This window comes from Mus pahari, chromosome 23, assembly GCF_900095145.1.
Source record: "Mus pahari chromosome 23, PAHARI_EIJ_v1.1, whole genome shotgun sequence".
NCBI classification, from domain to species: Eukaryota; Metazoa; Chordata; class Mammalia; order Rodentia; family Muridae; genus Mus; species Mus pahari.
In genome coordinates this window covers 37,378,067-37,405,947 of record NC_034612.1, presented here as the reverse complement: position 1 = coordinate 37,405,947, position 27,881 = coordinate 37,378,067, and the positions used below count along the sequence as shown (strand labels likewise).

The following is a 27,881-nucleotide window of genomic DNA, read 5'->3' as shown; positions in this document are numbered from 1 at the left end:
CCCCATCCTCTCTGCAAGAGTAGAAAATACATCTCACTGCTGGGCAAACATTAACCCAGGCGATGCTTTCAAGAGTGAAGATAAACCCTAGGAAGGGTGAGAAGAGAGATGTAAGGGCAAGAAGGTTGGGGGGGGGTGGCACTGCTAGGCAGCACTCTCCTGCCTCAAGCTCCACCCATGCGCGCTCGGCTGCGAGGCCGGTGGAGGACAGTGAAAGAAGAGACCTCCCCATTTCCTAGAATCCCACCCATAACTACTTCGTTGACAGCTTAGAGTGCCGGGGAGGATGCACAGTTGAGCAATTGGATCCCCCCTGAGGGAGGGGAATCCAGGGGCTGTCTGAAACTCGAAGAGAGGCTATATTGGAGGTGTGCAGTTTTTTAGTAGCGCAGAGATGCCCGACTCCCCTGCAGCAGCCCCAACTATCTGTCCATCCTGGGATTGGGTAGATGTGGGGCGACCCTGCCCAGACTGGCCTGGCATCGCCAGCCCCTGGTCCCCAGGATGGGGAATTTAACACTCACATTTTCGCACCACACGGAAAAGCCCGGCTACAGCGTGGAAGAGAGAACTACGCCTGACTCTGGGTGGCCTAGAATCAGGGTAACCATGAAAGGGGAGTCAGATACAATGGGGTTGGAAGACTGGGATCAGTGAGGTGACTTGACTGTCCCTTACGTTGCAGGGGCAGGCCAGTCATTAAAGGGGGCTGTGGGTTTAAAGGGAAGGGTACAGGTGTACAGTGTGACCTTGGGCAGATGATCTCGCGCTTGTTTTTCTGAGCCCTCGTTGAATATTCGTTTTTAAAGTATATTTTATTTTTTATTTTTATTTATGAGTGCGATTGTTTGCCACATATTTGTGCGCTGCAGTACCCAAGGAAGTCAGAAGAAATTGTCCAGGATTCCCCTGGAGCTGGAGTCCCTTCTACGAGACTCTTGGAACACTAGCCATGAGATAGCTTTTGCGAATTTTTTTTCCTTTCCCATCTTGTTAATGGGTGGGGGCGGGGGTGAGGGGGCTACATTTGAGGAAGCCAGGACTGCACCATGTTTAAAGGGGATTTTCCTCTTTGTGGGTATTGAGATACATCTACTAAAGGACGTTTGAATTATTTCCCATTTCCAACAAAGCTTCACCTATTCCCACTGCCAAAGATAGACACCTGCTTAGTGGAGATGGGGGGGGGGCGGGGAGGCGGCAGTTATACCTTGTGGTTCCGCTTTTGTGGACTTCCTACTAACACGAACTGCTTGGGCATTCGGTGCCAGGGTGTGGGGAAATGAGTTATCTTTAGTTCTCTATAGTAAGTTAGGTGTGACGACCCTTCTTTTTATGGAGAGCCGTCCTTCTGGCCACATTTGAGATCTTGTCGATCCCCCAGAATTCCATTTTGTTCTTTAGAGTGCTTAAAAGACACAGCGTGCCAGGACACCCAAGAACTCGCTGGTGTTGGCATTAGGAACCCGGGTGCCAAGCCATAGCTAGGCTTTCAAGGCCTCCATGAACAAAAGCTTTTGTCCACTTCGGCTCTTTTGGGTTCTGAAGTAAGAGTAATAACACAACCCCAGAAGTGGGTGTACTAATTAAACAAAACAAAAGCAAGCAAACAAAACAATAACAAAAGGTCGAGCCACCTTCGTACAAGGGCGGAAGAAATCCCGGTGAAATGAGTTTCTTTGCTGTTAATCGACCGGGCGAGTCTCCTTGGCTGTGTCGTTCCAGAGACCCAGAACTCAGAGTCACAAAATCTAGGCATTTATTTGTCAAGCCCCTTGGATATTATCCCCTGGACCCACCCCGCCCCTGTCTTTTCACCTTTGAGACAGAACGAAGCCCTTTCCTGGGCTTTTGGCGGAAGTCTTCGGGCCCTCGCATCCGGCCCCCTTTCAACATCAAAGCCCCCCTGAGAGCAAAGGACTTTGAAAAGATAGGAGTAGCTGGGACCTCTTATCACTCCCCAGCTCTCCGGCAGAGCAGGTCGTAAATTCCCAGCCTCCCGACTGCCCTCTCTCCTCCTCTACACGTTCCCCCTAGGTCTGAAAGACCAACCTGACACTCGCACCCGCCCTCAGGTCCTGGCGGGAACCGAGGGGCTCGCATCCCGTTAGTGGAGGGGGACACCACTACCTGGGGACCCGGCTTGGCTTGGCTTTCTGATCTGCAGTGAGTAACCCTCTGAAGTGTGTCTGTGTTTCTCCGCAGGCCAGGAGGGCATCCTGCGTTGTCACCCGGACCTAGCGGGCCGAGATTTGCAGCAGGGCACGCTCACCGCTGAGTCACAGCGTGAGCAGAGCCAAGCGGGTCTCACTAGCCTAGACACCGACGACCGGCTGCGGCTGCAGCAACTCAACGCGCATTACCGTGAGCGCTTCGGTTTCCCGTTCATTCTGGCAGCGCGCCTGAGCGACCGTACCACCGTGCCCCGGGAGCTAGCCCGCAGGCTACACTGCCAGCCGGAATCCGAGCTGCGCACCGCCCTGGGCGAAGTGAAGAAGATCAGCCACCTGCGCCTGACAGATTTGCTCGGTGCCCATTCCGCCAGGGTGGAACTACCGTGAGGCTGGGGATCGGAACGCCAGCAGGGTGCTTCAGCGAGGGGACACCCTGCACCCTGGGCTGGCTCGGGCCTGGAAAGACAATCCATACACCCACACAAAGGAAGTGGAGAATTGAAGCAATCACACGAGTAATGAGTAATGCATCCTTTGTGCACCCATCCACATGAGCACGCGTCGCCAAAATATGTCACATTCCAAAGGTTTAGCGCTTTGCTCCTGATTTATCCAGATCGTTGCTTCAATTCTCCACTCTAGTAGTGCCCTGCCTACACTCTAGCCTTGGAAGATTCCAGAGCTCCCACCGGGCTACTGACTCTTTCCAGCTTAGTGGGAGAGAAGGGGGAACTGGCAGCGGCGGCAAAAGGCACGGGAAGACGGCCGTGGGGGCTTCATTTGATTCACCTGATATTTACATGTGAGCAGAAGTGACTTTCTCACTCTGAGAGCCTATGGAAAAAAAAGTGTGTGTGTGTGTGTGTGTGTGTGTGTGTGTGTGTGTGTGTGTGTGTGCCCAAGTTGGAAAGGTTTGATGGTCAGAAGCCCGTGTCACCCTTGTCCCTCCAGATGGTCAGCCCATATTGGTGGCCTGGAGTGCCCTGACAAGCCATGCAATGTTAAAAATAGCAGTATTCATTGGACAACTCTGAGTGTTGTGGAGCCCAGGGCGAAGACTGTATCCCATGGAGCTGATAATAGGGGGCAGCGGGGGGGGGGGGGGGGGGGGAGGGACAGTGCAGTGCCTATAGAAATCTTTCCAACAGAACAAGAAAGACTTGGGAGCTTACGAGCCTGGCGCTCCAGAGTCAGTCAGCTTGCTGTGGCCACTGGAGAAGCAACATCACCAGCAGGGGGGAACCATGGCCGAATTCCCCCTTCTTCCCCCAAAGAGAGAAGGAGGGAGGGAGGGAGAGAGGGAGTGAGTGTGTGTGTTAATGAGTCCCAAGAACACGTTGTTAAGGGCTTCTCTTGGCAAAGAAGCAACAAACCATACACGACTCCCCAACAGGGACAGGTGAGATGGAAGCAGAGTTGGTTTCCATAGTGAACAGCAAAGTAAACCCCAAAACAAAAACAAACAAACAAACAAACAAAACCCTCTTTCCCTTTCCAGAAAGAGCTGTGCCACAGCTTTTGGGCTCTGGGCATACGTGATGGTCCACAGATCTAATCCCCTCCTGGAACACTCAGAATCGAAGTCAAATTGCCTGTTGGCTCTTCTGCCACCTCACTTACGTCCCTGAGCAGTGAAAACAAAGTGGGGATGCGGGATGGCATGTCCTGGAAGCTGCCGGTCCTCAGTCAGCATCCTAGGCCTGAGCCATCCAGGGACAAGGAAGACAGGTGCTCCCTGATGCTAGCTCGGCTTGGCTCTGCCCCCTGCACCCACCCCCCTTGGGTCTCTTCTCCCGGTCTCTCTTACACACACTCAGAATCACCCACTATAATTCAAAGCATTCTGTCTAGCCTTGGGATAAACCCAACCCTTAGATAACCAGGCTCTAAAATGCAGAATCCACCCTCTTTATGCAAATTTGCTAAGTCAGCGATGCAGAGAATCCCAAGGAGACAAGATTTCCAGGGCTATTTTTTACAATTCTAGATGTAACCTGTGCCTCCCTGGAACAACCCGGTCTTTCCAGCGACATAACTGCATTTCAACAGTTGAGAGCTTATCCCTACGAGATAAGGCACCGGTTGGGCACCTGGCGTTTTGGGTGGGTGGGTGGGTGGGGTGACCAGGGGACAGGAGTGGGCTACTCATGGACTCTTCCAAAGTCGCTGGAGTGCCGGTAGCCCGAAGGCCAGCGCAGGATGCGCGACACAGGATGCCATCCAGGACCTGGGAAAAGAAGGGTTTTGGGAACTCAGACCCCTTTCTAGGGAGCCAAGTAGCAGAGGCCTTTTCCCCACACCGGCACGTGACCCGTGCTGCAGAGAGATGGTCGGTAGTCTCTTTCCTCCATATCTGGGCTCTAACAGTGACAAGCCTGTGCCTGGCGCTGGTCCTTGTTTCTTCTCTGCTGCGCAGCATGCGGGAGTCCAGGCTGCGCCGCAGACACCACAAAGTGTTCGCTCGCTTGTATGGGCCCAGAAAACTCCAGGAGGACGCAGGGATAGCTGTGTGTTGCATTCGGTGGGAACAATTAATATGTGACTTAGGAATTCGTCAAGAAAAAAAATATAAAAGATTGAAAATGAAAAAGAGCCTGACAGTCTAATTTGAGGATAGGGTGTTTTGAGTACAGTCGGAAACCAGACAGCTCAGCGCGCGCGCACGCACACACACACACACACACACACACACACACACACACACACACTGGGGCGATGGGGGTGTGTGCTTCGCTCCTCACCTTCCCTATTGTCACTGTCCCTTACGAAAACATCCGAGCCCAGCAGGCAAACGCTCCTGTTAAAGGGCCGAAGCACAAGGTTCAGCTCAGAAATCAGGAGCCCATCTCTGTGAGCTTGGGTTCCTCACCTTTGTAACTGGAAACTGTGAATGGGGCAAAAAAAAAAAAAAAAAAAAAAAAAAAAAAAAAAAAAAAAAAAAAAAAAAAAACCTTATTCTGTGCCTTGGTTAGTTAAGGACGCTAGTATTTAAAGAAGGGAAGAGCAGGGTGAGCTTTACTCATTTTATTCTGACACCATTCCAAGTTGAGTCACAGAATGTCAATTTCAACTTTTTTTAAAAAATGGAGATTTTTCTTTCCTTCCCCACCCTTACCTAGAAGGTGTTTACTATGAAACAAAGTAAATGAAGACCTTTACAATCAGTTGGAGAAAAATCTAGAATGGAACTTCTTTAAAAAAAAAAAAATGCACCGGAGCACTGAAGTTAACAGGTGCTTCAGAGAGAAAGCAGCATGGAATGTGGTTAGAGCTGTAGCAAACGGAGAACCTGATAGATCTGGCATTATGGTGTATATAGGGTGGGAGTTTTGAGGCCCCCCAAATCATGACAGCTGGTTTTGTACTGGGGCTATGTGACCGGGGTGGCACCAACAGACACAGTAATAATGAACATCTGTACAGACTGCTGTGTGTGGCAATGACATAGTGGCTTGTCTAATGCTGGAGACCTCCTCAGGTCGCAGCGTTAGCTGTGAGGCCTTGGGAGGATCGCCAATTATCTGGTCTTTGTAAAATAGCAACAGTGTGTGCAGACTCTGAGCTCCCCTACCTCCCTCCGCTGCCCCCCGCCCCCCCCCACCTCACCACTCTGCATGGGCAGCCAGTCAGTGGCTACTAACTGAGAGATGAGAGAGGTGGTTTATCTGTCCTCCTCCCCGAAAACTGGCCACATAAAATTTAACCTGTAGGCTTTCCTTGGAAGAGATTTTCATATGACAGACAAAGGTCAGTCCAGGCCTGAGACAATGGTGAGGGAGCTTGTGTTAGCAGAAGGCCCTGGGCACAGGTGATGTTTGCTGTGAACCTGAGATATTGCATACTAATATTAGAGCAAAGGAGAAAATTGAGTATCTCTGATTATTTGTTTTGTACCCAGTGCAAAACCAGATTTCCAAAGGCAAACATGTCACCCTTTCTCAACAGCGTTTTGTTTGCTTGTTTGTTTGTTTTTTAAACCTCTTGGCTGTGAGAATATATTTTTGGACAGGCGAGAAGAACCAGCTACTTCCCTTGCATTGGATCAGAAAGCTTAGTGGTCCCTTTAAGAGAGGCATAAGACAGCTCTGTGTGTCCCACCTAAGCTCTGGCATCTCAATATCAGAGTAATGACAAAAAGCTTGGCCCTCAAAGGCCTTGCATGAATCCAGGACGCTTTCCTTAGCTAGGGAGGACCAAGCACCCAGTGTGCTTAAAGGAAGGCAAGTTTCCATTTGCCAGATGAGACCACATCTGCTCCTGCTAGCAGCTGTGGGCAGCTACAGGCCCTCCTTACTCCTCTGGGTGGACACTTGGGTCTCCATTGTTGCCTGATGAACTGGACAGGTGGCAGAGTCTGGGGAACCCCCTACAGAAAGGACAACGCTATTGACTTCCTTCCCAGAGATGTTAGCCAAGAGGGCAGAAGCAGGGTGGGCCGGGCCGGGCGCTGTTGTGGGGGTCAGTTCATGCATTATTGAGCTTTTCTTTGTGTGAATGGATTGCCGATGGAGTAGAGTGGCAAGTAGATTCCCAAGCTCCCAATTAAGTAGAGTATGAACACCGCCCCACAGCACTCTCCCTGCCTGACCTGACCGAACTGAGAGAACTCACCAGAAGCCATCTCCAGCTCTTCCTGGTGGTTTTGGTTTTTATGAACGGGTTGCTGCATTACTGAGATCAATCTTGTCTTCATGGGACTCAGAAAGAAGACTTAAGTGTTAAAGGGAACAAAGACAGCTTACTCCGTGTTCGGTGGGTCACCCACTCCCCAGCTGTAGGAACCCCGGATGTGGGGTAGAGGCCAGGTTCCCGTGTCCCAGTAGCTGGAACAGACAGTGAAACCTTTGAGCAGGGTTTAAGGAGTGCCACATCTGCCTGGTGAAGGAGCCTTCCCCTTCCTGTAGCCTCTAATCCCATTCTGTCCAGTGTGTCCTGTGTCCCTGCCCCATCTCCCCACCCCTCCACCCCAGTCAAAGCCCCTGCCCTAGCCACCAGCCTGGATGCTAAAAAGAGACCCTCTTCAAAGAATGTGTGGTGGCCTCTACATTGTCAGCAACAAAGAGAACCAGGTTGGCTGTCTCTGCCTTCTTCCTTTGGCTTTATTTACCTGGATCTTTTTGCCTTCCTACTCTCTCCTGCCCTGGTGGCTCAAGCTTTCTCAATATGGAGGACTGGTGACAGGGATAGTGTGTGGAAAGAAGCCACCTACAGTGGAGTTACAAAAACAACCCAACAACAACAACAACAACCCTTAAGCATGCTGCTAAGCACTTCAGCTCAAGAGTAAGGGAGTCTGGAGAGGGGACTTCGACGACGCATCTTGCACTATGTTAGGCTAGAGGTGTGGACCAGCCCCTTGTCTAGAGGAGGTGCATGCCTCAGTCTGCTAGACAAATCCAGTGGGGATTTCAGGAGGATGGGCAAGGACCTGCTAGAACTGTCCTAATGGAAAGATGCCCAGGGCTTCCTTCTCCTTTGTCACCTTCTGCAGAACTCAGGACTGTTATAACAACCCTGTCCCTCCAGGCGAGCCAGCTGGGCCCTTTCTTGGGTGGGGTGGGGGGTGTTGAAGATCGAGTCCCACTCCTTGGCTCCTTTCTTCTCTCCAAACAACCAGGCTCTGCTACTGCAGTCCTGTCCAGGCTACTGCTGGGGCGCCCAGGTTTTGCACGGAGGGAAACCAGTTCCTCTCAGTGTCATTTCCTCCTATCCTGGGTTCAAGCACCCCAATTAATTAGAACTCTCTGTTGTTTGGTCAGCTCAGAGGACCTGGCTTGACCTGGGGGGAGCACAGTAGCCCTGTCAGGTCTCCCAAGCAGTTGGGTGCCCAAGCTGGAGTCCTTTCTCCATGGCAGAGCACAGAGACACAGCTGGAAAACAGGGACAATTAGCCAGCGGCTGGCAGCTCAGGGGTCATAAAAACTCAGGAAGTGGCTACCACAGGGCTGAGGGGAATGGCTGTCCCTAATAAAGTGATTGTTTCAAAGCAATGCCAGAATGCCGGCATTCGGAAGACACAGGCTGGGCCTGGACCTAGGCCTCGGCTCCAGAGCTTAAGCCTGGGAAGGGATGTGAAGGGTGGAAGGAGGAATTGAGTCTCAGGAAGGGGAGGGAGGTACTCCTAAGATCAAAAGTCTGCAGTGCCTACCACTTAACCTTCCACATTCTGGCCACCCCTCTGGGGACTTGAACACCCTTCCTGCTCTTTCCTCCAAACCCTCCCCTGTCCTCAGGTTTATTTCTTGGAAAGTAAGGTGACACCCTTGCTGTTCCTGCAAGGTACCTGGGAGGGCTTTAAAGAGGAGCAACAAGGGTCCTTGGCTTCTCGAGGAACAGCTCTTGAAGATCAAGCCACCCCCCCCCCCGTTTTAACCCTCCTTACAAAACACAACTGGTCAGGAGGATGTGCAGGTTCCCAGAACTATAAGAAATGCAGGAGGTGGGAATTGAGGGAATAAAGGAGCCTGGACAAGTGATCCCAGGAAGGACACACAAATGGACACAGGAGTGCAGGGCTCCAGGGAGGAGAGAGCCTTGTCAGCATCCTTGGGTTGCAGATGCCATCAGCAACAACAAAGCGCTGATTGCTACTGCCCAGTGTGGACCTGGGCAGTTTGGACCGTCATGTCTGAAGGAACAGCACCAACCTCACCAAGCTGCCTTTGCAGATAGACCAAAGTCTCAAGAGAAAAGGGCCAAGGTTGGCTTTCTCCCACACCCAAAGGATCTCCTGTGGGGTCCCACCTCAGCCTTGGCCCAGCAAAATATTTTCTTCCCTGTCAGTAATGAATAGCGACGCTGGTGGGATTGCCTCTTCATTCCATGGGAATGAAAAGCAGATTTCTGCTTTCACTTTATAAAGGACAGAGTGCTGTTTTAAACCAATTTAATGTTGTTGGGTTTTTTTTTAGGTTTTTCGAGACAGGGTTTCTCTGTGTAGCCCTGGCTGTCCTGGAACTCACTTTGTAGAACAGGCTGGCCTTGAACTCAGAAATCCACCTGCCTCTGCCTCCCGAGTGCTGGGATTAAAGGCGTGCGCCACCACGCCCTGCCAATTTAATGTTTTAATATTTATTTTATGATTATTTATGGGTATGACTGTTTTTGACTGCATGCATGTCTCTGTATCGCTCATGTACGGTGGCTGGACACCAAAAGAGGGTGTCAGATCTACTTGGGCTGGAGTTATGGAGCTGTGAGCCCACCAAATGGGTACTGGGAATTGAACATGGGTCCTCCGCAAGAGCAGGCAGTGTTATGGCTGAGCTATCTCTCCAGCCTCAGAAGAAAGTGTTTTTAAGCATGACATAAGACAAGAAGAACTAGAAAGGAGTCAGCACAAATACTTCCCTTGATTTAAAAAAAAAAAAAACTCAAAAAAAAACAAAAAACAAAAAAAAGAAAAAAAGAAAAAAAAGAGAAAGAAAAAAAAACTCTTATTAAATACGCTCAGGAAAAACACAAGTGTAATTGTGGAAGTTTCAAACTGAATATGTCGTGTAATTAGCACTTTGCTTAAGGGAGAGAAATGTATCAGGACCCCGGCCATCCACTAATTACTGCCTTCCATATTGTGGGTCCAGTTGCTGGCTTTGAAGAGGTTTTCGGGTGTTTAATGTAATAGTTTTTAAAAATGAATGGCTTTCATTGAACTCAAATCTTAACTGTAAGACAAAATGGGGGTGGGGGGGCGCAACCTGGAGGTAGAATCGTCTTTTAGCTTTCGTAGAGGCCGAGTGGTTTCCCTTGAACAGGAAATAAATATATCGCTGAGGGTTGTCCTCTGTCTGTCTCCTCCTGGTTCTCAGAGTGGGGTGGACTAGCCTTCACTGTAGCCCCACAAGCCACCTACCTCCTGGGTTGGTCAGAAAGGTCTTCAAAGCACTGACTTCTCCCCCCCCCCCTTTTCTTGACCACCTCCTGCCTGAGAATGTACGAAAGGCTGCGCCCGCCCGCCCGTCCCCAAACCCAGTTTCCCACCAAGACTGCCTTTCTGGACTTCCCAAGGCGTTTGTAAGCCTCTTCTTTTCAGTCTTTGAACCTGTGATTGGAGGTTAAAGTGCACCCAGGTTGGAAGGAGGAAGCTCTTAGCAAGGGACTGAATATTCAGCTGTGATCGGGTCGCTGCTCTCCCTCTCAGGAGCCCCCTCCCCACACTTTTAAAATGCAAATCGTGTTTCTGGGGGTGGGATGGGGGACTGTGTGCGTAGCGCGCTGCGCCCCGACGTCTCCAGCCATTGGTGTCTGTGTCATTACTAATAGAGTCTTGTAAACACTCGTTAATCACGTAAGGCCGCTGGCCTGGGACTCCGCGAACCAACCTGTGGCGGGTCATCCCCGCCTCTACAGCCTACTGGCAAGGAGGTGGGAGGAAAGAAGGAAGAGAGGGGAGGAGGCAGGACGGAGGGAGGGACTACCCGGGAGGCAGACACTCTGCAAGGAGCCGGCGGAGCACCGTGGGCTGAGGTGCAGCCAGCTACCTTTATCACTAGCCCCCTGCGCCTCGCGCCCCTGGCAGCCTTCAACGTTTGTCCCCAGACAGCATGGTGAGGTCTGCTCTGGGTCCCTCGCCACCATGTACGTGAGTTACCTTCTGGACAAGGACGTGAGCATGTATCCTAGCTCCGTGCGCCACTCCGGCGGCCTCAACCTGGCTACGCAGAACTTTGTCAGTCCTCCGCAGTACCCGGACTACGGTGGTTACCACGTGGCGGCCGCGGCGGCTGCTACGGCGAACTTGGACAGCGCTCAGTCCCCAGGGCCATCCTGGCCCACCGCGTACGGCGCCCCTCTCCGCGAGGACTGGAATGGCTACGCACCCGCGGGCGCTGCGGCAGCCAACGCGGTAGCCCACGGTCTCAATGGTGGCTCCCCGGCCGCCGCTATGGGCTACAGCAGCCCTGCCGAATACCACGCGCACCATCACCCGCATCATCACCCGCACCATCCGGCCGCCTCGCCGTCCTGCGCCTCCGGCTTGCTTCAGACGCTCAACCTCGGCCCTCCGGGGCCCGCAGCCACCGCCGCCGCCGAACAGCTGTCCCCCAGCGGCCAGCGGCGAAACCTGTGCGAGTGGATGCGGAAGCCCGCGCAGCCGTCCCTAGGAAGCCAAGGTAAGCGGTGCCGGGGCGCACCCCAGGTCCCGAGCGCGTCGGGGCTGTCGCGGGCTGTCTGCCAGCTCCTAGCCAGGAGAAGGGGCAAAGGGGGAAATACAGGGGTGGATTCATCCCAGGAGTGTATGTTTGTGTCTCGCACCCCCAGGTTTGTTTAGGGCAGTACCCCATTGGCAACCTCGGGACGCCTTCGGAAGCTCCCGGTAGTGTCTTAAGCACTGTCGCCCGCCGCGAGCTGAGTCGTGCCCTTGAGTTGGCTGCCTCCGGCATTCCTTACGAGAGGGTCGGGCCGCTTGGATTCCCTTTGCCGTGCCTACTCAACTTAGCTACCTGCTTTTCTTCTTCCATCTGAGGTACCCCCAAAAGGGACAGGGAGTGTGGAGGCTGCGCCAGGATCAGTTTGGCCATTAGGGTTTACTGAAGGGGTCGGTGCTGCTGAGAGTAGAGACCCCGCGGTGCACCCCTGGAGAGAAGGCGGAGCCCCCAGAAACCTCAGAGGAAGTGGGGGAACTCCAGGATCCCTGACTCTTCCTTCTTTCTGCCAAGCAAAATCTCCCATAGAAGCCCTCTCTTAGCATCATAGAGAGCAAGGAACAGGGAGAGGAAACCCTGAGCGGGACTTCTTAAGAAGGTTTTCTTCCTGAACCTTCCCTTCTAGAATCTGAGAGCGTTGTGTGTTGGACTCAGGAGCTTTTTCGCGAAAGACCCGAGATTGCTGGCCTGTGGGACTCACTAGCTCTGTTTGCCCTTTCTGATGTCCGGATGTGTATAGGAGTGGGAAGGAAGTGAGCAAAGAGTGACAGGGAGTGGTATCAAGAGTCCCCCTTTTTTTGTTCCGTGAAGCCTTCTCCTGCTCTTTGAGCTTCCGCTTCTCTGGATTTGCTTCTTGTTGGCACAGCCGGGCCACATGCCTGGGTTATGGCCACTTTGAGGAGGTTTATAGCCAATTACAGCCGTATAAATCAGAGCGGCACTTGGGGGCCTGTCGCTGGACACTTCTGCGTCATTGCGCACACCCCGTCAGCATCTTGGTGGGCAATGCTGCCGGAGAGAAGCCTCCAGATTAGCCTCCAGTGGGCTTTGACATTGTCATTTCCAAGAGGACTTACTCCTAAACCGGTTCCCCGCGTAAACCCTCCCTTCCCAAGCCTGCCTGAAAGGTAGTGAGCGGAGGATCGCCGGTAGGGGTCTTAGCCCTCCGAAAGAACTTTTTGCGTTCAGGGGGTGGGTGGTCCGAGACTAGGGTCCTGGGAGGGGGAGGAGAACCTCAGGAGCCCAGGCCGCGGGGTCAGCAGATGAGAGGTCGCTGTGAAGTCCCGCGCCGAGGTGGCAAGACCGCTGTCGGCGCCGGGCGCCCTTGTGATGTTAATGTAGGGAAGCTGTGGCCCGCGGTGCCGGAGCCCGACTCTTCTGCAGAGCGTCATCTGTCAAGGGGCAGAGGCGTGTACGGCCGCCCGGCTGGCTTTGATGTACACCTTTCAGCTCGGCCATTGTCTCTTTTAGGGCCCGGAAAGAGGGTGGTGACTTTCGCAGTCAATAATGAATTCTGACAACTCCTTCTCATCCTTTCCCTCTTTCAGCCCCCCTCCTTGGTTCCCAGGGGGTGCGGGGCGCCTGCAAGGCCCTTGGAGAGCGGACCGCAGGGCTCACGGACCGTCTTTGCGTTCCTCAGCCAGCGCGTGGTGCTCTGAGAGCAGCATCCGTTCTAGGGCGAGGACCGCTGGGGGAAATGGTTCTGCGCTCGCTTCCCAGGTCTGATGGTTTTCTTTAGGACTACAAGCTCTTTGCTATTCGGTCTGCACACCTAGGATTTGGTTCTGTCGTCTTCTGTGGAGTGGGGGCACTAGCGAGTGTATTACAGGCTCCTGGGAGCCCGCTCGGGACCGGTTGGATCCCTTTACTTCCAAGGCAGGCGCGGGTCCCGGCCGCAGCGCCCATTCAAATGCGCCTGCGGGGCTGTGTTTATGTTAATGCTCCTGGCGGGGAAGGGGATGAAAGCTGAGGCCGCCATTTGCTCAGTAGTGGTAATTCAAACAGAATGCGGTTGTTATTAAGGCATTGAAAGCGCTTTTCTTTGATAAGATCGCCTTGTCTTGCATTGTTTGCGGCTGTGTTCCCCTTTCAGCGGCGGGGGGACCTCTCTCTGATCCCTCCTGTATCTTCCCAGGATGCTTTTGTTGTGGTTTGCAAAGGTTTTTTACCTGAACAAAGTCAGCCTGCGGGGCCTTAAACACCCCTGGGCAACTCCCACCCCTTAGATCTCCTTGTTCAACTAGGCACTGAGCACTAAAATCTATCTGTTCTGATGTGAGATCTCTCTAACTTTGGACGTGGAACAGTTCCTGGCCAGCATTCTGTCCACAAAAGCAACCCCGACTTAACCGGGTTGAATAGCCAGACTCCAGCCTGATCCAGCAGCCCCGCGCTATTTGTCAAGGCCCTTCAGTAAAACAATCAATCCAAGATTTAATATGTTGACTCAATCCAATGATCACAGGTCACTTGGTCAGGATAGTTGCCTCGGGGGATAAATGGGGAATTAAAAAAGAAAGAATGCTCCAGGTCAAACCTGGTTGGGCAAGTGTGAAGTGTTCTTAGCAGAAGGATTTTCCTCCTGACAATATGGAAATACCACTCAGAATTCCAGGGCAGGACTTTCTGTGTGGTACTGGTGACGGGTGGGGATCTGCCAGCCCCTGCATCCATCTTTCCCCTATATTGAAACAAAAGGTTACCCTGACATCACATCCCAGGCATTTTCAAAGTGGGCTGCCATTTCTAACAAGTCTGAAAATGTGGATGTTGATATTCCTGGGGACTCTGGTCACCTTCCCTACCTCCCTTTTTTTTTCTGATCCTAAATATACTATATCTGATTTATGGAAAGGAGGGGGGCTGTGCGAGAGGTGTCCCTTTCAGGTTAGTTGTGCCCCTCAGACTTATACTTCCCACTCTCCCCAGGATCCTGTGGGTGGATATTGTCAACCTGGGTAGTAGACACCCCCTTCCATCAGTGGATGGAGAGAAATGACTCCTGGGTTAGGGAGGTTTGTCATTACCTATGACTGATGATGGATTGTAGTTCTTAGCCAAAACTTCTCCTTCCTCCACAGTGAAGACCAGGACAAAAGACAAATACCGGGTGGTGTACACAGACCATCAGCGGCTGGAGCTGGAGAAGGAGTTTCACTTTAGTCGATACATCACCATCAGGAGGAAAAGTGAGCTGGCTGCCACACTTGGGCTCTCCGAGAGGCAGGTGGGAATCGACTTTCCTGGGTCTGGTTATTATGGCCTGGGGCAATCTTAATGGGTAGCATTAGAAAGTTTGGTCGAGGGAGCCTGTTGCTTTTTGAGAATCCTTGAGTTTCCAGTTGTTTTTACCACTCTTTCAATGGATCGGAGAGCTGCAAGGGAAAAGTCCAAGTAGAGGCTGCAGTGCAGAACTGCAATTGGACAGAGAAAGAGCGATTGGAGCCATGATTTTCAACCTGTGGGGCTCGACCCCTCAGCTCACCTCTCAAACGCACTGTGCTTCTTCGTAACAGCAGTAAAATTATAGTTATGAAGTAGCAATGAAAATAATTTGTGATTGGGGGTGTTACCACAACACAAGGAACTGTCCTAAAGAGAAAAACAAAGGTCCAGTCTACGCATACCAACTAAAGAGGCAGGGGCTGGAGAGGTGACTCAGTGCTTAAGAGCACACACTGCTCTTGCAAAGAATCAGAACTCTGTTTCCAGCACCCACATCAGGTGGCTCACAGGGTTGGCTAACTCTGGTTGCAGGGGACATCCAGCGCCTCTGGCTTCTGTGGATATATATGGATGTATACTCAAGACATATACACATATCAAAAATAAAAAAAAAAAACAAATCCTTGAACTTTTTTTTTCCTTTAACACAAAAGAGGCCCTACTTGGCACACCAACACTTTCTGTAGTCTGGGGGAAAGGGAAGGAACAAAAAAAGACAAATTCATAGCCAGGAAGTTTTGGGTGAAATTTCATTGTCTGTGCCAAGGTGAAGAACACCGCAGTACCGCAGTACCGATGAGCTGTGGCGGGCCAAAGGGTGACCCATGCGGCACACCTGAGCTGGCCAACTATTTGTGTAGGGAATAGCTTTCGGCTATTCCGTTCCTTGGTTCTGAGGTTCTGTTGCTAGTAAAGGGTTTGGGGGGGGGGGAGGGGTAGGCAAGTAAAGAGTAAAGGAGGCTGGCCTGTCTTTGGGAACATTTCTGGCATTGAGTTAAAGCTCGGTGAAAGGAGGACGCTCCCGGTGGAGCCATTTCTCGGTTCTTACCTTCTTCTTCCTTCTATTTTGTCATCTCTAGGTTAAAATTTGGTTTCAGAACCGCAGAGCCAAGGAGAGGAAAATCAAGAAGAAACAGCAGCAGCAGCAACAGCAGCAGCAACAGCCTCCACCGCCGCCGCCACAACCTGCCCAGCCCCAGCCGGGTGCCCTGCGGAGCGTGCCCGAGCCCTTGAGTCCTGTGACCTCTTTGCAAGGCTCTGTGCCTGGTTCTGTTCCTGGGGTTCTGGGGCCAGCTGGAGGGGTTTTAAACTCCACTGTCACCCAGTGACACCCCCCCCCCTCCCGTGGTCTGGAGCAGCGGCGGCACAGCTATCCCAAGCTGAGCCACGAGGAGTATGGACGCTGCGAGAATCCTCAGAAGAGACCCCTCTCTTCCTCCTCCCCACGAACAGCATCTAATGATGGAGATTGAGGACAGAAGATGAGTGGGATTGTGGACCTCAGGGGAAGACATGGTTTAGATTTTTTTTTTTTTCTTTTTAACTTTTCCCATTCTGACTCCTCCTGCCAGCAATGACAAACGAAGCGATTCCTGGGGCTTCTTCGTTCATGCTCTTTGCCGGGGACTGACTACAGACACGAAGCTTTCAGCCTCTTTTGCCCCAGCATTTTGCCTCCAACAGAGACTGCATTTCTGTTGGGAGCTGAGGAGAGAGTGAGGCTGGCTGGGGTGGGGTAGCAATACTTGAGCCATGGTGACTTGTTTCCTGCCGACTGCTTTCTGAGAACCAGCTGGCTGTCCTGCCTCGGGGGCCAGGGACTATTCAAACTATAAGAGCCAGAGGCAGCTAAGATAGAAAGCTGGACTGACCGAAATCTGCAGAACCAACCCCACCAGGTGGTCTGGGCTTTTCTTCTCCACAGATCGGGAAGGGGTGAGAGGGGGTTGGTTAACCAACAACGGCCAGGCCCCTGCGACAAGGGCTTGTTTAGAAAGCCTGTCACCAGAGCTGCTGTAGGCGGAATGTATGTCTGTGTTGTAAATGCCAGAGCCAACCTGGACTTCCTGTCCCTTCCCTCGTCTTTGGCTGAAGAAGACCGGAATTGTTTGCTGCTGTTCGAGTCACTGATCTGTGTAACAAGCCAAACAAGCCTTTAAAAAAGCCTTCTTGATCCATGGGTAGAGAAGTTGTATGGTGAAGGGAAGTCGGGAGGGGGGGAGGGGAATCCGAACACAGTTGACTTTTATTTTGTAAAAAGACAAAGATAAACGAACTTTAACAGATTTCAAATCCTGAATTTTATCTTCTTTGGATTTTGACTGAAATTATTCCCCCCCCCCTTAGGAAATAAAATATCTTCGCTGGTTGCAAGCTAGACGTGTAGGGGTGGAGGTGGTGAGGTAGAGAGAGGATTGTCTGGGCAGCCCATTTTTTTTTTTCACCCAAGAGCTGAAGGAGCAAGGCCCTATGCCTTTCCCCAACCCCCACGCCTCAGTCCAGCAATGGGCTGTGGAATGTGTGCTTTTCCTGGGGGCGCCTTTGGGCAAAAAAGCTCGTCACCACGGCTAGCTGCTTTCCAGCTGCTGCAGAATCATTCGTGGGGGGTGGGGTGAGAGGGCTTTAGCTCCCTTCTCAATGCAAACAGAAGGCAACTTCCTCCATTAGCGACCCCCAACCAACCCAGCCGCCGCGCGCTCAGGTATGCCTCTTAGCCAATCAAATTGAGCGCTGCATTGACTACTATTTTTTTTTTTCCTGTTCTTTCCAGACAACGCTTTCATGACAGATAGTCTTCTGAATCCTTAGGTATTCCCATGGGCCCTCTCTGCCTACACTCCTTTCTAACTACCCGGAATGACATTATCTTTCCACCATTACCCCCACCACACACAAGAATTCAAGATCAGAAGAAGATCCAAGAGGTGGCTACTTATCTGACGGATCTACTGCCTCTCCTGAATGTCTGGGTCCTCTGGCAAGGCCAGAAAGGAAAGCTTTACCACTTCCATTTAGGACTAAGCCGTGCCCTAAGGTACTGGAATCACATGAAGAGAGGAGGCAGGCAGGCAGGCAGGGCAGGGAGACTCGTCCACCACCCCACCGCCCAGCAGCACCTCCCCAGTTTCTCCACTTTTAACAGGTGGCGAATTTGCTGTAAGATTGGGAAAGGTGTCTTCAGTAGGAAAGGAAGGGTGTTGGTCACTAAGGGGGAAGCTGCGTGGGTGTCTGCGGGGCGAGGGCTCCCCAGGTTCAGGGCCAGGTGATCCTCGTTGCCCCCAGGTGCTTCCCGCCCCTGCAAGGATCGCAGTCCTGCGCGGTGGCCGCGCCCACACGCCAGCTCCTCGCCGGCGGCGCGGTTGCTATGCGTTGCCGTGAAACGCCTGTCAATAAACTCTGTTTGGACAGTGGGGCAAGAGCACAAGGGTTGTTTGCTTAGGGTTAGAGGTTCAAAAGTCGGCATTGTCCCGCTGCACGCGATTACAAGTCCCCCCACCCACCCTTCCCGGGCTCGTCACCCTCTTGGCGCAGAGATGATGGGGGGGGGGCGGGGGGACGCTCTGAAACGCAACCAAGCTCGCTGTAGCAGACCCTCCCCCTCTCCCGCTTTCTGTAGCCTGAGCCTCCCAGGCCAAGGGAGGAGGAAAAAGAAAAAAAAAAAAAAAAAAAAGTCCCTCCCGGGCCAATGACGCTACAGAGAGTTTCAGACCCAGAGACATTGTGTCATCCGTAAAGCCAGCTGGAGGAAACGTGGGATGTGGCGCGAAGTGGCAGAGCAGCCTCAGTTTGGAGAGACTTGTACCTGGAGCTTGAGGCTGTTTTAGAGCAAATAATCGAGAGGCTCTATAAGGCTCCAGCTCCGGGCCCTTGAGACATCCAGTTCTGGGTTCAGGCCGCTAGGAGGCGCGTGTGCTCTGGGAAAAGCTGGAGATAGGCCTGTGCTCTCTGCTCTTTGCTTGGAGACACCTAGAAAGGGCTCCAGATCCTGCCCAGCTAGAAAATGCCAGCCAACGCCTCTCCTCACCTCAGCTGCTGTCACACCGAGGCACCCGAGATCTCTCAGGATAGTTCTTGGCTTGTAATAAACGAGTTAGGGTTGAAGGTGTAGGGATGGGACGTAACTCACCAACAGGGCTTAGCATGTGAGAAGGTTCAGTCCCCAGAGCTCACAGTCCAAACGCCCAAGTTCAGACTGCGGGAGATTCTTGGATCTGTTGACTTTAAGAAAACAAACCTGGGACAGAGATTCTTCACCATTCTAAAAGAGCCCCTTTCTACCGTATCTCTCTTTCTTTTCCTTTTTAAATTTACAGTACCCTGGAGAGATGGCTTAGTGGTTAAAAGTGTTGACTGCTCTTCCAGACGATAAGGGTTCGATTCCCAGCACCGAGAAGACAACTCACACACTTCTGTAACTCCCACTAGTCCTGGGGATCTGCCACCCTCATCTGGCCTCCACAGACAGGGTGCACCGGCACACACACACACGCTGGCAGAACACACATGAAAAAAAGATAAACAGGGATAAAACATCAGTATGGGACATGCATGGAAAGACACAGGCTGTGCTCAGCTGCTTTTTTCCCCCTGTGAACACTGTGTGGTTACATGTGGTATAATGGTTATTACACCCGTCTAATAAAGTTAAAGTTTGAAAAGTGAATGAAAGCAAAGGTGTATTTAGTATTTAATCAGATGCTTACATTAGTCAAAAAATAAATTCTATTTTATTTTAAATTTTAAAAAAGTATTTATTTATTATTATTTATACAAATACATCATAGCTGCCTTCAGACACACAAGAAGAGGGCATCAGATCCCATTGCAGATGGTTGTGAGCCACCATGTGGTTGCTGGGAACTGAACTCAGGACCTCTGGAAGAGCAAGTCAGTGGTCTTTAACCGCTGAGCCATCTCTCCAGCCCCAAGAAAACGAATTTTAAATAGCAATGAAAACATAGAGACAGTTATTTCCTTGCCACTGCGATTCATAACCACCAAGGGAGAAAAGAAGGCAACGGGAGGCTGCTGAAGGCCAGAAGCAAACTTTGGAGCCTGTAATTCTCACCACAGGCTGCTCTTTCAGGGTCAGTTGACCTTGGGGAGGTCACAGCTTTCCTATCTGTATAATGGGAGTCAGATGGGAGGTTGTAGGTGGCGTATCTTTACAGCACACACTACAATTGGGCTTTCGTAGGCTGCTTTTTATCACAAAACCTCTTCTGCAATGTGCTCCAGGGCCCTGATGGAGACCCTTTGAACAGGATAACTTCTGGAATCCTGATACAATCACCCCCTTCCTGGAATTTCCTTTCTTTCTCTCTAACTCCTTTAGCTCTGGTTGCTCTGACAAAATAGCCTCCAGTCTGTCCATTCTCCTCTCCACCCACAGCTTCTGCATACCCTCTGGGGTGGCAGAGCCCTGACCTGAATTCCAGATGTGAAGACAAGCAAGTTAACTGATCTGATCACTTCCCTGTTCCTCCTAGAAGTGTCCAAACCCAGCTGGTTTCCAGGAGAGTGAAGAGCAGTGGAAGGCGCCTCTGAGGCCTCCTTACCATCGATAAGTACTTTTCCTCCTTTTGTTTTGCTTTTTAACTCAAAAGGGGTGTGTGTGTGGAACTGACCCTTTTCCTTTTGAAATTATCAGCATCCCGACAGTGCCTTATTAATCCCATACGGTTCCAGGAGGCATCCCAAGAGTCAGCTGTGGTTCTGACTGAACTAAGGTTCAGTCTTTCCTCAAGTGTCTTTAAGGCCAGTTGTGACTGTAGCATACTAGGCAGGTGTTCCTGATGACAGCTGGAGGAACAGCTGAGTGACCCCAGGGCCAGACAATCACTCAGTGTCTCAATGTTTGTTTGTATTTGTGTGTGTGTGTGAGTGTTTGTTTGTTTGTTTGTTTGTTTGTTTGTTTGCCTTAGCTACAAACCAGAGAATAAATCTACTTCTTATTTCAGATTTCTAAGGATGTTATGAAGTTATTTATAGAAAACAGCTTAGAATGCATTATTACTATTATTGTGAGATTGGGTTTGCCCTGTCTGTCCTGGAACCTGCTGACCAGGCTTGCCTCAAATTCACCTGCCTCTGGAGTATTGGAATTTAAGGCATGTGCCACCCCCACACCCCCCAATTCTAAACTTAAAAAAAAAAAGGTATTTGTTCTTATTTTGTCTCCAGACATGGATGTCTGTGTGAGGATGTCAGGTCCCCTGAAACTGGACACAGTTGTGAGCCACCATGTGGGTACTGAGAATTGAACCCAGGTCCTTTGGGAGAGCAGTCAGTGTTCTTAACTGCTGAGCCATCTCTCCAGGCCCCCAGTTCTGAAATTCTTAAGAAAAAAAAAATTAAGCTAGTTTTAGTGGTCCACATCTTTTAATTCTAGCACCCAGGAGGCAGAGGCAGGAGGATCTCTATGAGTTTGAAGACAGTCTGGTTTACAGAGAGAGTCTGAGGACGGCCAGGGTTATACAGTGAGAGTCTGTCTTCACTTTTATTTGTTGGATACAGGCTCTCACTGTATAGCTCTGGCTGTCCTGGAACTCACTAAACCAGGCTGGACTCAAACTCTGAGTTCCCTGCCCCTGCCTCTTGAGTACTGGGATTAAAGGTGTGTACCTCTACACTCTGGCTGAGATCCTGTCTTAGAAGGAAAGAAAGAAAGAAAGAAAGAGAGAGAGAGAGAGAGAGAGAGAGAGAGAGAGAGAGAAAGGGGAAAAAAAGCAGGCTTAGAGTAGCATATACTAGACATTCTTTTGGGAGGAATCCAAGCAAAAAGGGAGGAAGCTGACGTATGGGTGATCTTTTGTCTTCTTTTGTCTGCACTACTCAAACAGGAGCGTTTGCCTTAACAACTGAGCATCTCCAAATTGGAATTCGCGACTAGCAACAGCAGGTATTGATACTATCAGCTGAGTTACCAAGCCCCGGAGTGAAATGAGCAGTTTATTTTATTTCCTGCAAGCTCCGGAACAGCTGATGTTTGACATTTTCCTGGAGATGAAGTGGCTACTCAGTCATCTCTCCATGCACATACATTCCCCGTGCATAATAATGTTCAGCTCATACATCGGGTTCATGTGTCCAGTGTTTTGGTGGTAGTAGAACCCCAGGGAGTTCATGGACATCAGTTTTAGCTTCTTTTCTCTTTTCTCCGGGCCCATGCATTGTCACAGAACTTGTGAGATTAGCCACCTACTGCCATAGCACCTTCTACCTGCAGCAGGAAGAACAGTGTAAGCTTTCAGAAAAAGAAAAAAAAAAAATGCTACTTGAGGGCTGGAGAGATGGCTCAGTGGTTAAGAGTACTGGCTGCTCTTCCAAAGGATCAGGGTTCAACTCCCAGCAACCACATGCCATCTGCAACTCCAGTTCCAGGGAATCTGATGTCCTTACACAGACACACATATGGACAAAACATCAACAACATCAACGTGCATAAGATAAAAATAAATAATTAGAAAATGCCACTTGAAAAAATAATCCTCTTTAATTTCAGGAAAGCAAACACAGAAAATAAAGTAAGAGTTAATCGCTGTCATATAACATACAGTGGTCTGTTATATGGCATCTAGGTTATTTGAATTTATTGATCCGTAGTAACATCCAAATAAAGATTAATTACCTCCACCACAGATTTAGGAGTTGTTAAAAGTGACCTGGGCCACATGGCTTTTGTCCCACCACTGGAGAGACAGACATAGGTAGATTTCTGTACATTTGAAGACCAGTTTGGACTATATCTACTCAAGCTTCAGGCCAGCCAGGGCTACACTGTTGAGACTCTGTCTCAAAGAAACAAAGCAAAACAAAATCCCTCAAACGAATTAAATAACTAAACAAAGTTACTTTAGACCAACCAGAAGTAGCCTGAAACTCAGGAAGTAGCTGAGGCTGGCCTTGAACTCCTAATCTTTCTGCCTGCTCCTCCTAAGTTGCAAGCATGGTTCAACAACAGCTTTGGCCCACAACTCTCAGTTTATTCATTCCTTCTTCACTCTACCCCAGAGAAAACAGTTTGAATTTGAGCCTGATTTTTTTTTTTCTACAGATTTCCTAATCGTCCAAAATATACTCGGGGAAGCAATGACCACACATCAAAATACCCTTGTGCAACCAAGCCACTATGAAAACAAAGGTCAGCGGACTTAGCGGCTACCTTTAATGACTCAGTCATCTCGCCAGCCCCACTGTTTTTAATTTGAAACGCTAAGGCAGCAGCTTTGTGTATCTCCTCCAGGTAGCAGGAAGGAGTCATTCCGGCTTCCTGCAGGCACAGCCCAGGCTCCCGCGCCTTCCCCCAAGGTCACTGGAGCAGTCCGCCTCCCAAGGCACACATGTGAGTCGCCTTCCTCTGGAGGAGGGCCAGAAGGCGGCGCTCTAGCCCCGGGAATGTGTGCCCCCGGAGCGGTCAGAGCATCTCCTCTCCCTAAGCGTGGCGACCCGCTTAAGACTGCAAGAACTCAAAGCCCTTACACCGCCTCTTCCAATGCCTGCACCTAGATGCATCGCATCGTTGTGAGATTCAGAGCACTTTTTAACACTTCTTTGGAGGAGCTTGGTCCCTTCCTAATTACTTAATTAATTGTCTAATTAAACATGCCTTGACTTTTATTAGTTATATTTATTTTTAGAGATAGGTTTTCACTGTAGCCCTAGCTGGTCTGTAACTCATTAAGTATTCTAGGATAGGACCTGCCTGCCTCTGCTTCCCAAACGGTGGGATTAACCAAAGACATATGCCACCACGCTCAGCTGTTTATATGCTAATTTAAAAATAAACATATATATATATATATATGCGTTTGCTTGTATGAGTTAACATGATTAGAAAAGAACATCAGATCACTTGTAACTGGAGATGGTTGTGAGCCTGTGGGTACTGGGACCAGCATTCGGTTCTCTGCAGTCCCAGATTACCTCTTTTTTGTTTTGTTTTTTTCCCCTGTGGGGTCAGGGTAAGGGTGGGGTTGAGATAGGGCTTCTCTACGTAGCCCTGGCTGTCCTGGAACCCGCCCAGTAGACCAGGCTGGCCTCGAACTCACAGAGATCCTCCTGCCTCTGCCTCTTTTTTTTTTTTTTAAAGATTTATTTATTTATTATATGTAAATACGCTATAGCTGTCTTCAGATACTCCTGCCTCTTGAGCGCTGGCTGGGAATAAAGGCAGGGGCCAACACAGCCCCGCTTGATTCCCTCAATTTTTAAACAGCACAAGCCTCTAACTGGTCGGCCTGCGCTGACATGACTGGGGCTAGGAGCACCTGGAGTGGCCTCGGGCCAGACCCTGCTGAGGGCCCCAGGCTACCCAGCTGATTTGTGCAGCTGCTGCAAATCTGTCCCCACATGCCAATCACCTATCCCAGCGCGGGACTCTTTTGCGGCCTCACGCGCGCGAGGATCCGGTAGGGGGCGCTTGCTGCTCAGGCTGAGCTCGGGGAACCCTGTGACCGGGGAGCAGGGTAGGGCAGGCTGGGCGCAGCAGAAGTGGGTGGCACCCAGGACTGAGCAGCAACACTCCCGCCCCTGCCGCTGCTTCTTGGCTTGGGGTCAGTCTTAGGGGGATGTCTCTTGGCACAAGGTGTGAACAGGACCTGCACATTTCTGTCTTTCTGGGTTGCGTGTGATATTTTCTCCCCTGACTTCTCTTCAACAACTGAAGGCGAGGTGTGCAAGCTGTGTGTACCAGGGCCAGGTCCAATCTCATCTCAGCCAGAGAAGGATGCCCCTGGTTTGCCTCTCATTGTCATCAAGTCTTGTGCAGTGGCCTGCAGCTACCGTGGGTGCCAAAGAGCCCAGGGATTTAGCCAGTCTGAGTAGTATAGCAACAGCCCCTCCTCCCCACCCCTCAACTCCAGTCGTTTTCCTGGCTTCTGGCAATCTGGTTTCTCCTCTTGGCTTAAATTAGTGGGTCTGAGGACTGGTGACAACCTGGGCCCCCTTTGGGGTGTGGAGAAGGATGAATGACTCAGTCTTGTGTCACAGCTAAATAATTTACTCAGGGCCCTCTCTTTGGGTAGTTTCCTTCCCCGCACCCTGCTTTTGACTTCCTGCTTTGTGAAATCCAAGGAAGAGAAAGGCTGGGTTTTAATATAAGTTAATGTTTACAGTGGCGGAGATACAGGATTGTCCAAACACCTAACCTTGGGCTGTCCTCCCCACTCCCCGCTTCCTCTGAGTAAACCTCTTTCCTCTAGCAAGTCTTTTAGAAATGGAGCCATGACTTGGACGCGAGGGTACATTCTGAAAATCAGGATTCTAGAGAGTAAGAAGGGCAGTCGGGCCCCATTCTTCTCCTGAATCCACATTCTTTCCTGGTTTCCAGCAGAGTCCAGCTCCTGGCAAAGGTCGAGCTTGTACACAGTAGCTGCCACAGGAGTAGCGCCCCCTTTCTGGCTAGCCTCGCCCCGACCCCTTAGAGGGCTAGAGAACATAACCTTAGAGATAAGCAGAGGCAGGCTTGGTGGGGGAGAGGAAGGGGCCGGCAGAAGTGGGGAGGCAAATTCGCTGAGTTTCAACACCCAGAAAAGATTTAAAAAGGGGTGGGTGGGTGGGAGACACCATACAAAGAACACGCCTATCAAAGCCTGCCTGGGGTTGAGGATCTATTAATGCACACTAACAGCTCCCTCGGACATTTCCTGCCAACGCCAACACATTTAAATGGTGCAAGGGTGAAAAATGGGGAAAAAATATGAATACTTTCTTTCATTATTGTGTATGTTCTAGCCGGCTGGGTTATTGATGTTGCTCTGGTGTGAGCAATTCCAACCAAGATTTATGTGTGTGGGAGCTGGAGAGATGGCTTAGCTGTAAAGAGCACTAGCTGCTCTTGCAGAGGACCTGGGTTCAGTTCCCAGCACCCACACAAGGGCCATGACTCAGTCACTCATATGGTGCACACTGTAGATATGTATAGGAAAAAACACAACCGGGAAAACAAAAACAACAAAAATACCCAACACTAAATCAATCAATCAATTTTAAGTAAAAAGAATTGTATGTGTGTACTTACACATATATAAAATAATCTTTCTTTTCTAGCATTAAAAAAAAACATAAAAATGGAAACTAAGTCACATTTCCTTTCGTAACTTACTTTCTAAATCTGTTAATGGGATGCCCTGGTTATTTCCTAAATCATTTTGTATAAGCCCAACAGATACTTTTTTTTCAGATTTATTTATTTATTTTATGTATATGGTACACTGTAGCTGTACAGATGGTTGTGAGCCTTCGTGTGGTTGTTGGGAATTGAATTTTTAGGACCTCTGCTCACTCCCGTCAACTCCATCACTCAGTCCCTGCTTGCTCCGGCCTAAAGATTTATTTATTATTATACATAAGTACACTGTAGCTGTCCTTCAGACACCCCAGAAGATGACATCAGATCCCATTACAGATGGTTGTGAGCCCCCATGTGGTTGCTGGGACTTGAACTCAGGACCTTCAGAAGAGCAGTCAGTGCTCTTACCCGCGGAGCCATCTCGCCAGCCCCAGATATTTTTTTTAAATATTCATTTTATGTGTCTGAGTGTGTATATATGCATCCTGTGTGTGCCTGGTGCTTACAGAGATCAGAAAAATGACATCAAAACCCCTAGAACTGGAGCTATGTGTGGTTGTGACCTATCATGTGGGTGCTGGGACCCAAATCTAGGTCCTCCGAAAGAACAAGTGCTCGTAGCAGCTGAGCCTTTTCTCCATCCTCCCGGCAGATTATTTTGGATGTCTATTCCATTAGAAAAATATGTATTGTGATTTAAATTTTTTTTATGTATATGTATGTGTCTGGGTGAATGCATGTGGTTGCCCGTGGAGGCCAGAAGAGGTCATGGAATCCTCTGGAGCCAGAGTTATAGGTGGTTGTGAGGCGTCCTAGTGGGTCCCAGGAACTGAACTCTGGTCCCTTAGAAGAGCGACAAGTGCTCTTAACTTATGAGTCATTGCGGTGGGAGTTTCTGGATTCTTTGGAGACTCCGTTTTCTTGTGAGTTGTTTTCTGGAAGCTGGCTTATGAGAGGATGGTTTGTCGAGAACAGACACATGATATTTTTCTGGAAGCTGCCTGGTGTAAGAGCATGTAAGGTGTTGCTGGAAGTGGACACTTGAGAGGACGTGTGATGTTTGAAGACCGTGGACATTGGCTCTGGCATTGGCTCACCTTGCTCTCTTCGCTGATCTTCACTGTCAGGACTTCGTAGACAGAAACACACCAAAGGACGTCTGGTAATATTCCAGCTGCTTCTTAAGGCTTCAACTAGCTCATGCCAAACGGTGAAGCCTTGCACTTTCTTCTGGATGGAGCCACTGCTGCTGATTCAAGTGAACCGGACTGCTGACAACAAAGACTGGAATTGCCCCAAAGAGCTACTTCTAAACAGGTCCATGTCCCCCTCGTCCTATTAGCCATCTTCCCCCCTACCTTTGGTCAGTTGGCTATAAGGGAGGTGTAAGCATTTTAAAACCTTTGTTAAATTAGGTTTTGAGACATAGAAGCCTACAAATCACCTCTTCAGTTCCCACTCCCAATGTTTGTATATCAACACCAGAATTTTACTTTCAGTTACTCAGCCATTTCTTTTAAATACTTACTATATACAGGATGCTGGGAAATATCAGGAAGTATCACACAGACGAGAATTAATGCTGGAGGGTCAGGGAGTGTTTAATTCCTGTGGGAGACACTTAACCATTTAAACGTAGGAGTCAATGAACACTTGGGCTGTTGGGTTTAACAATAACAAGTTTTAAAACTTGTAATAGGTAAATATCTATCTATCTATCATCTATCTTTCTATCTTAGGGTTTTACTGCTGTGAACAGATACCATATCCAAGGCAACTCTTATAAGGACAACATTTAATTGGGGCTGGCTTACAGGTTCAGAGGTTCAGTCCAGTATCATCAAGGCAGGAGCATGGCAGCATCCAGGCAGGCATGGTGCAGGAGGAGCTGAGAGTTCTACATCTTCATCTGAAGGCTGCTAGTGAAAGACTAGCTTTCGGGCAGCTAGAATGAAGGTCTTAAGCCCATGCCCATAGTGACACACTTACTCTAACAAGGCCACACCTCCAAAGAGTACTACTTCCTAGTCCAAACATATACACACTATCACACTATCTATCACACTATCTATCACACTATCTATCACACTATCTATCTATCTATCTATCTATCTATCTATCTATCTATCTATCTATCTATCCACCTATCTATCTCCTTTCATACTTTTTTGTTTCTTTTAAGATTTATTATTTATGTATATGAGTGCTCTATTTGCATATGTGCCTATGTGACAGAAGAGAGGATCAGATCCCATTATAGATGGT

At 50.0% G+C, this 27,881-nt stretch overlaps 2 protein-coding genes across 3 annotated transcripts in view; both read left to right on the top strand.

Annotated features, from left to right (window-relative positions):
* Positions 1 to 2,681, top strand: part of Urad (ureidoimidazoline (2-oxo-4-hydroxy-4-carboxy-5-) decarboxylase) — an 8,206-nt gene extending 5,525 nt beyond the window's left edge. Inside the window, exon 2 of the mRNA XM_021187234.1 lies at positions 2,206 to 2,681. Coding sequence (XP_021042893.1) covers positions 2,206 to 2,561 — 356 coding nt within the window. The 3' untranslated portion in view covers positions 2,562 to 2,681. The remainder of the gene's footprint in view (positions 1 to 2,205) is intronic.
* A 7,807-nt stretch (positions 2,682 to 10,488) lies between these two features.
* On the top strand, positions 10,489 to 16,916 carry Cdx2 (caudal type homeobox 2). 2 transcript variants are annotated; one of them, XM_021187047.2, is made up of 3 exons: positions 10,489 to 11,287; positions 14,401 to 14,546; positions 15,625 to 16,916. In XM_021187047.2, exons 1-3 carry the CDS (start codon positions 10,750 to 10,752, stop codon positions 15,871 to 15,873), a joined length of 933 nt encoding a protein of 310 aa, XP_021042706.1. In that variant the 5' UTR covers positions 10,489 to 10,749; the 3' UTR covers positions 15,874 to 16,916. The 2 variants fall into 2 exon arrangements, with proteins under 2 accessions (XP_021042706.1, XP_021042707.1); XM_021187048.1 differs by having other exon boundaries at positions 10,590 to 11,287; positions 14,401 to 14,542; positions 15,625 to 16,836.
* The last annotated feature ends 10,965 nt before the right edge of the window (positions 16,917 to 27,881 follow it).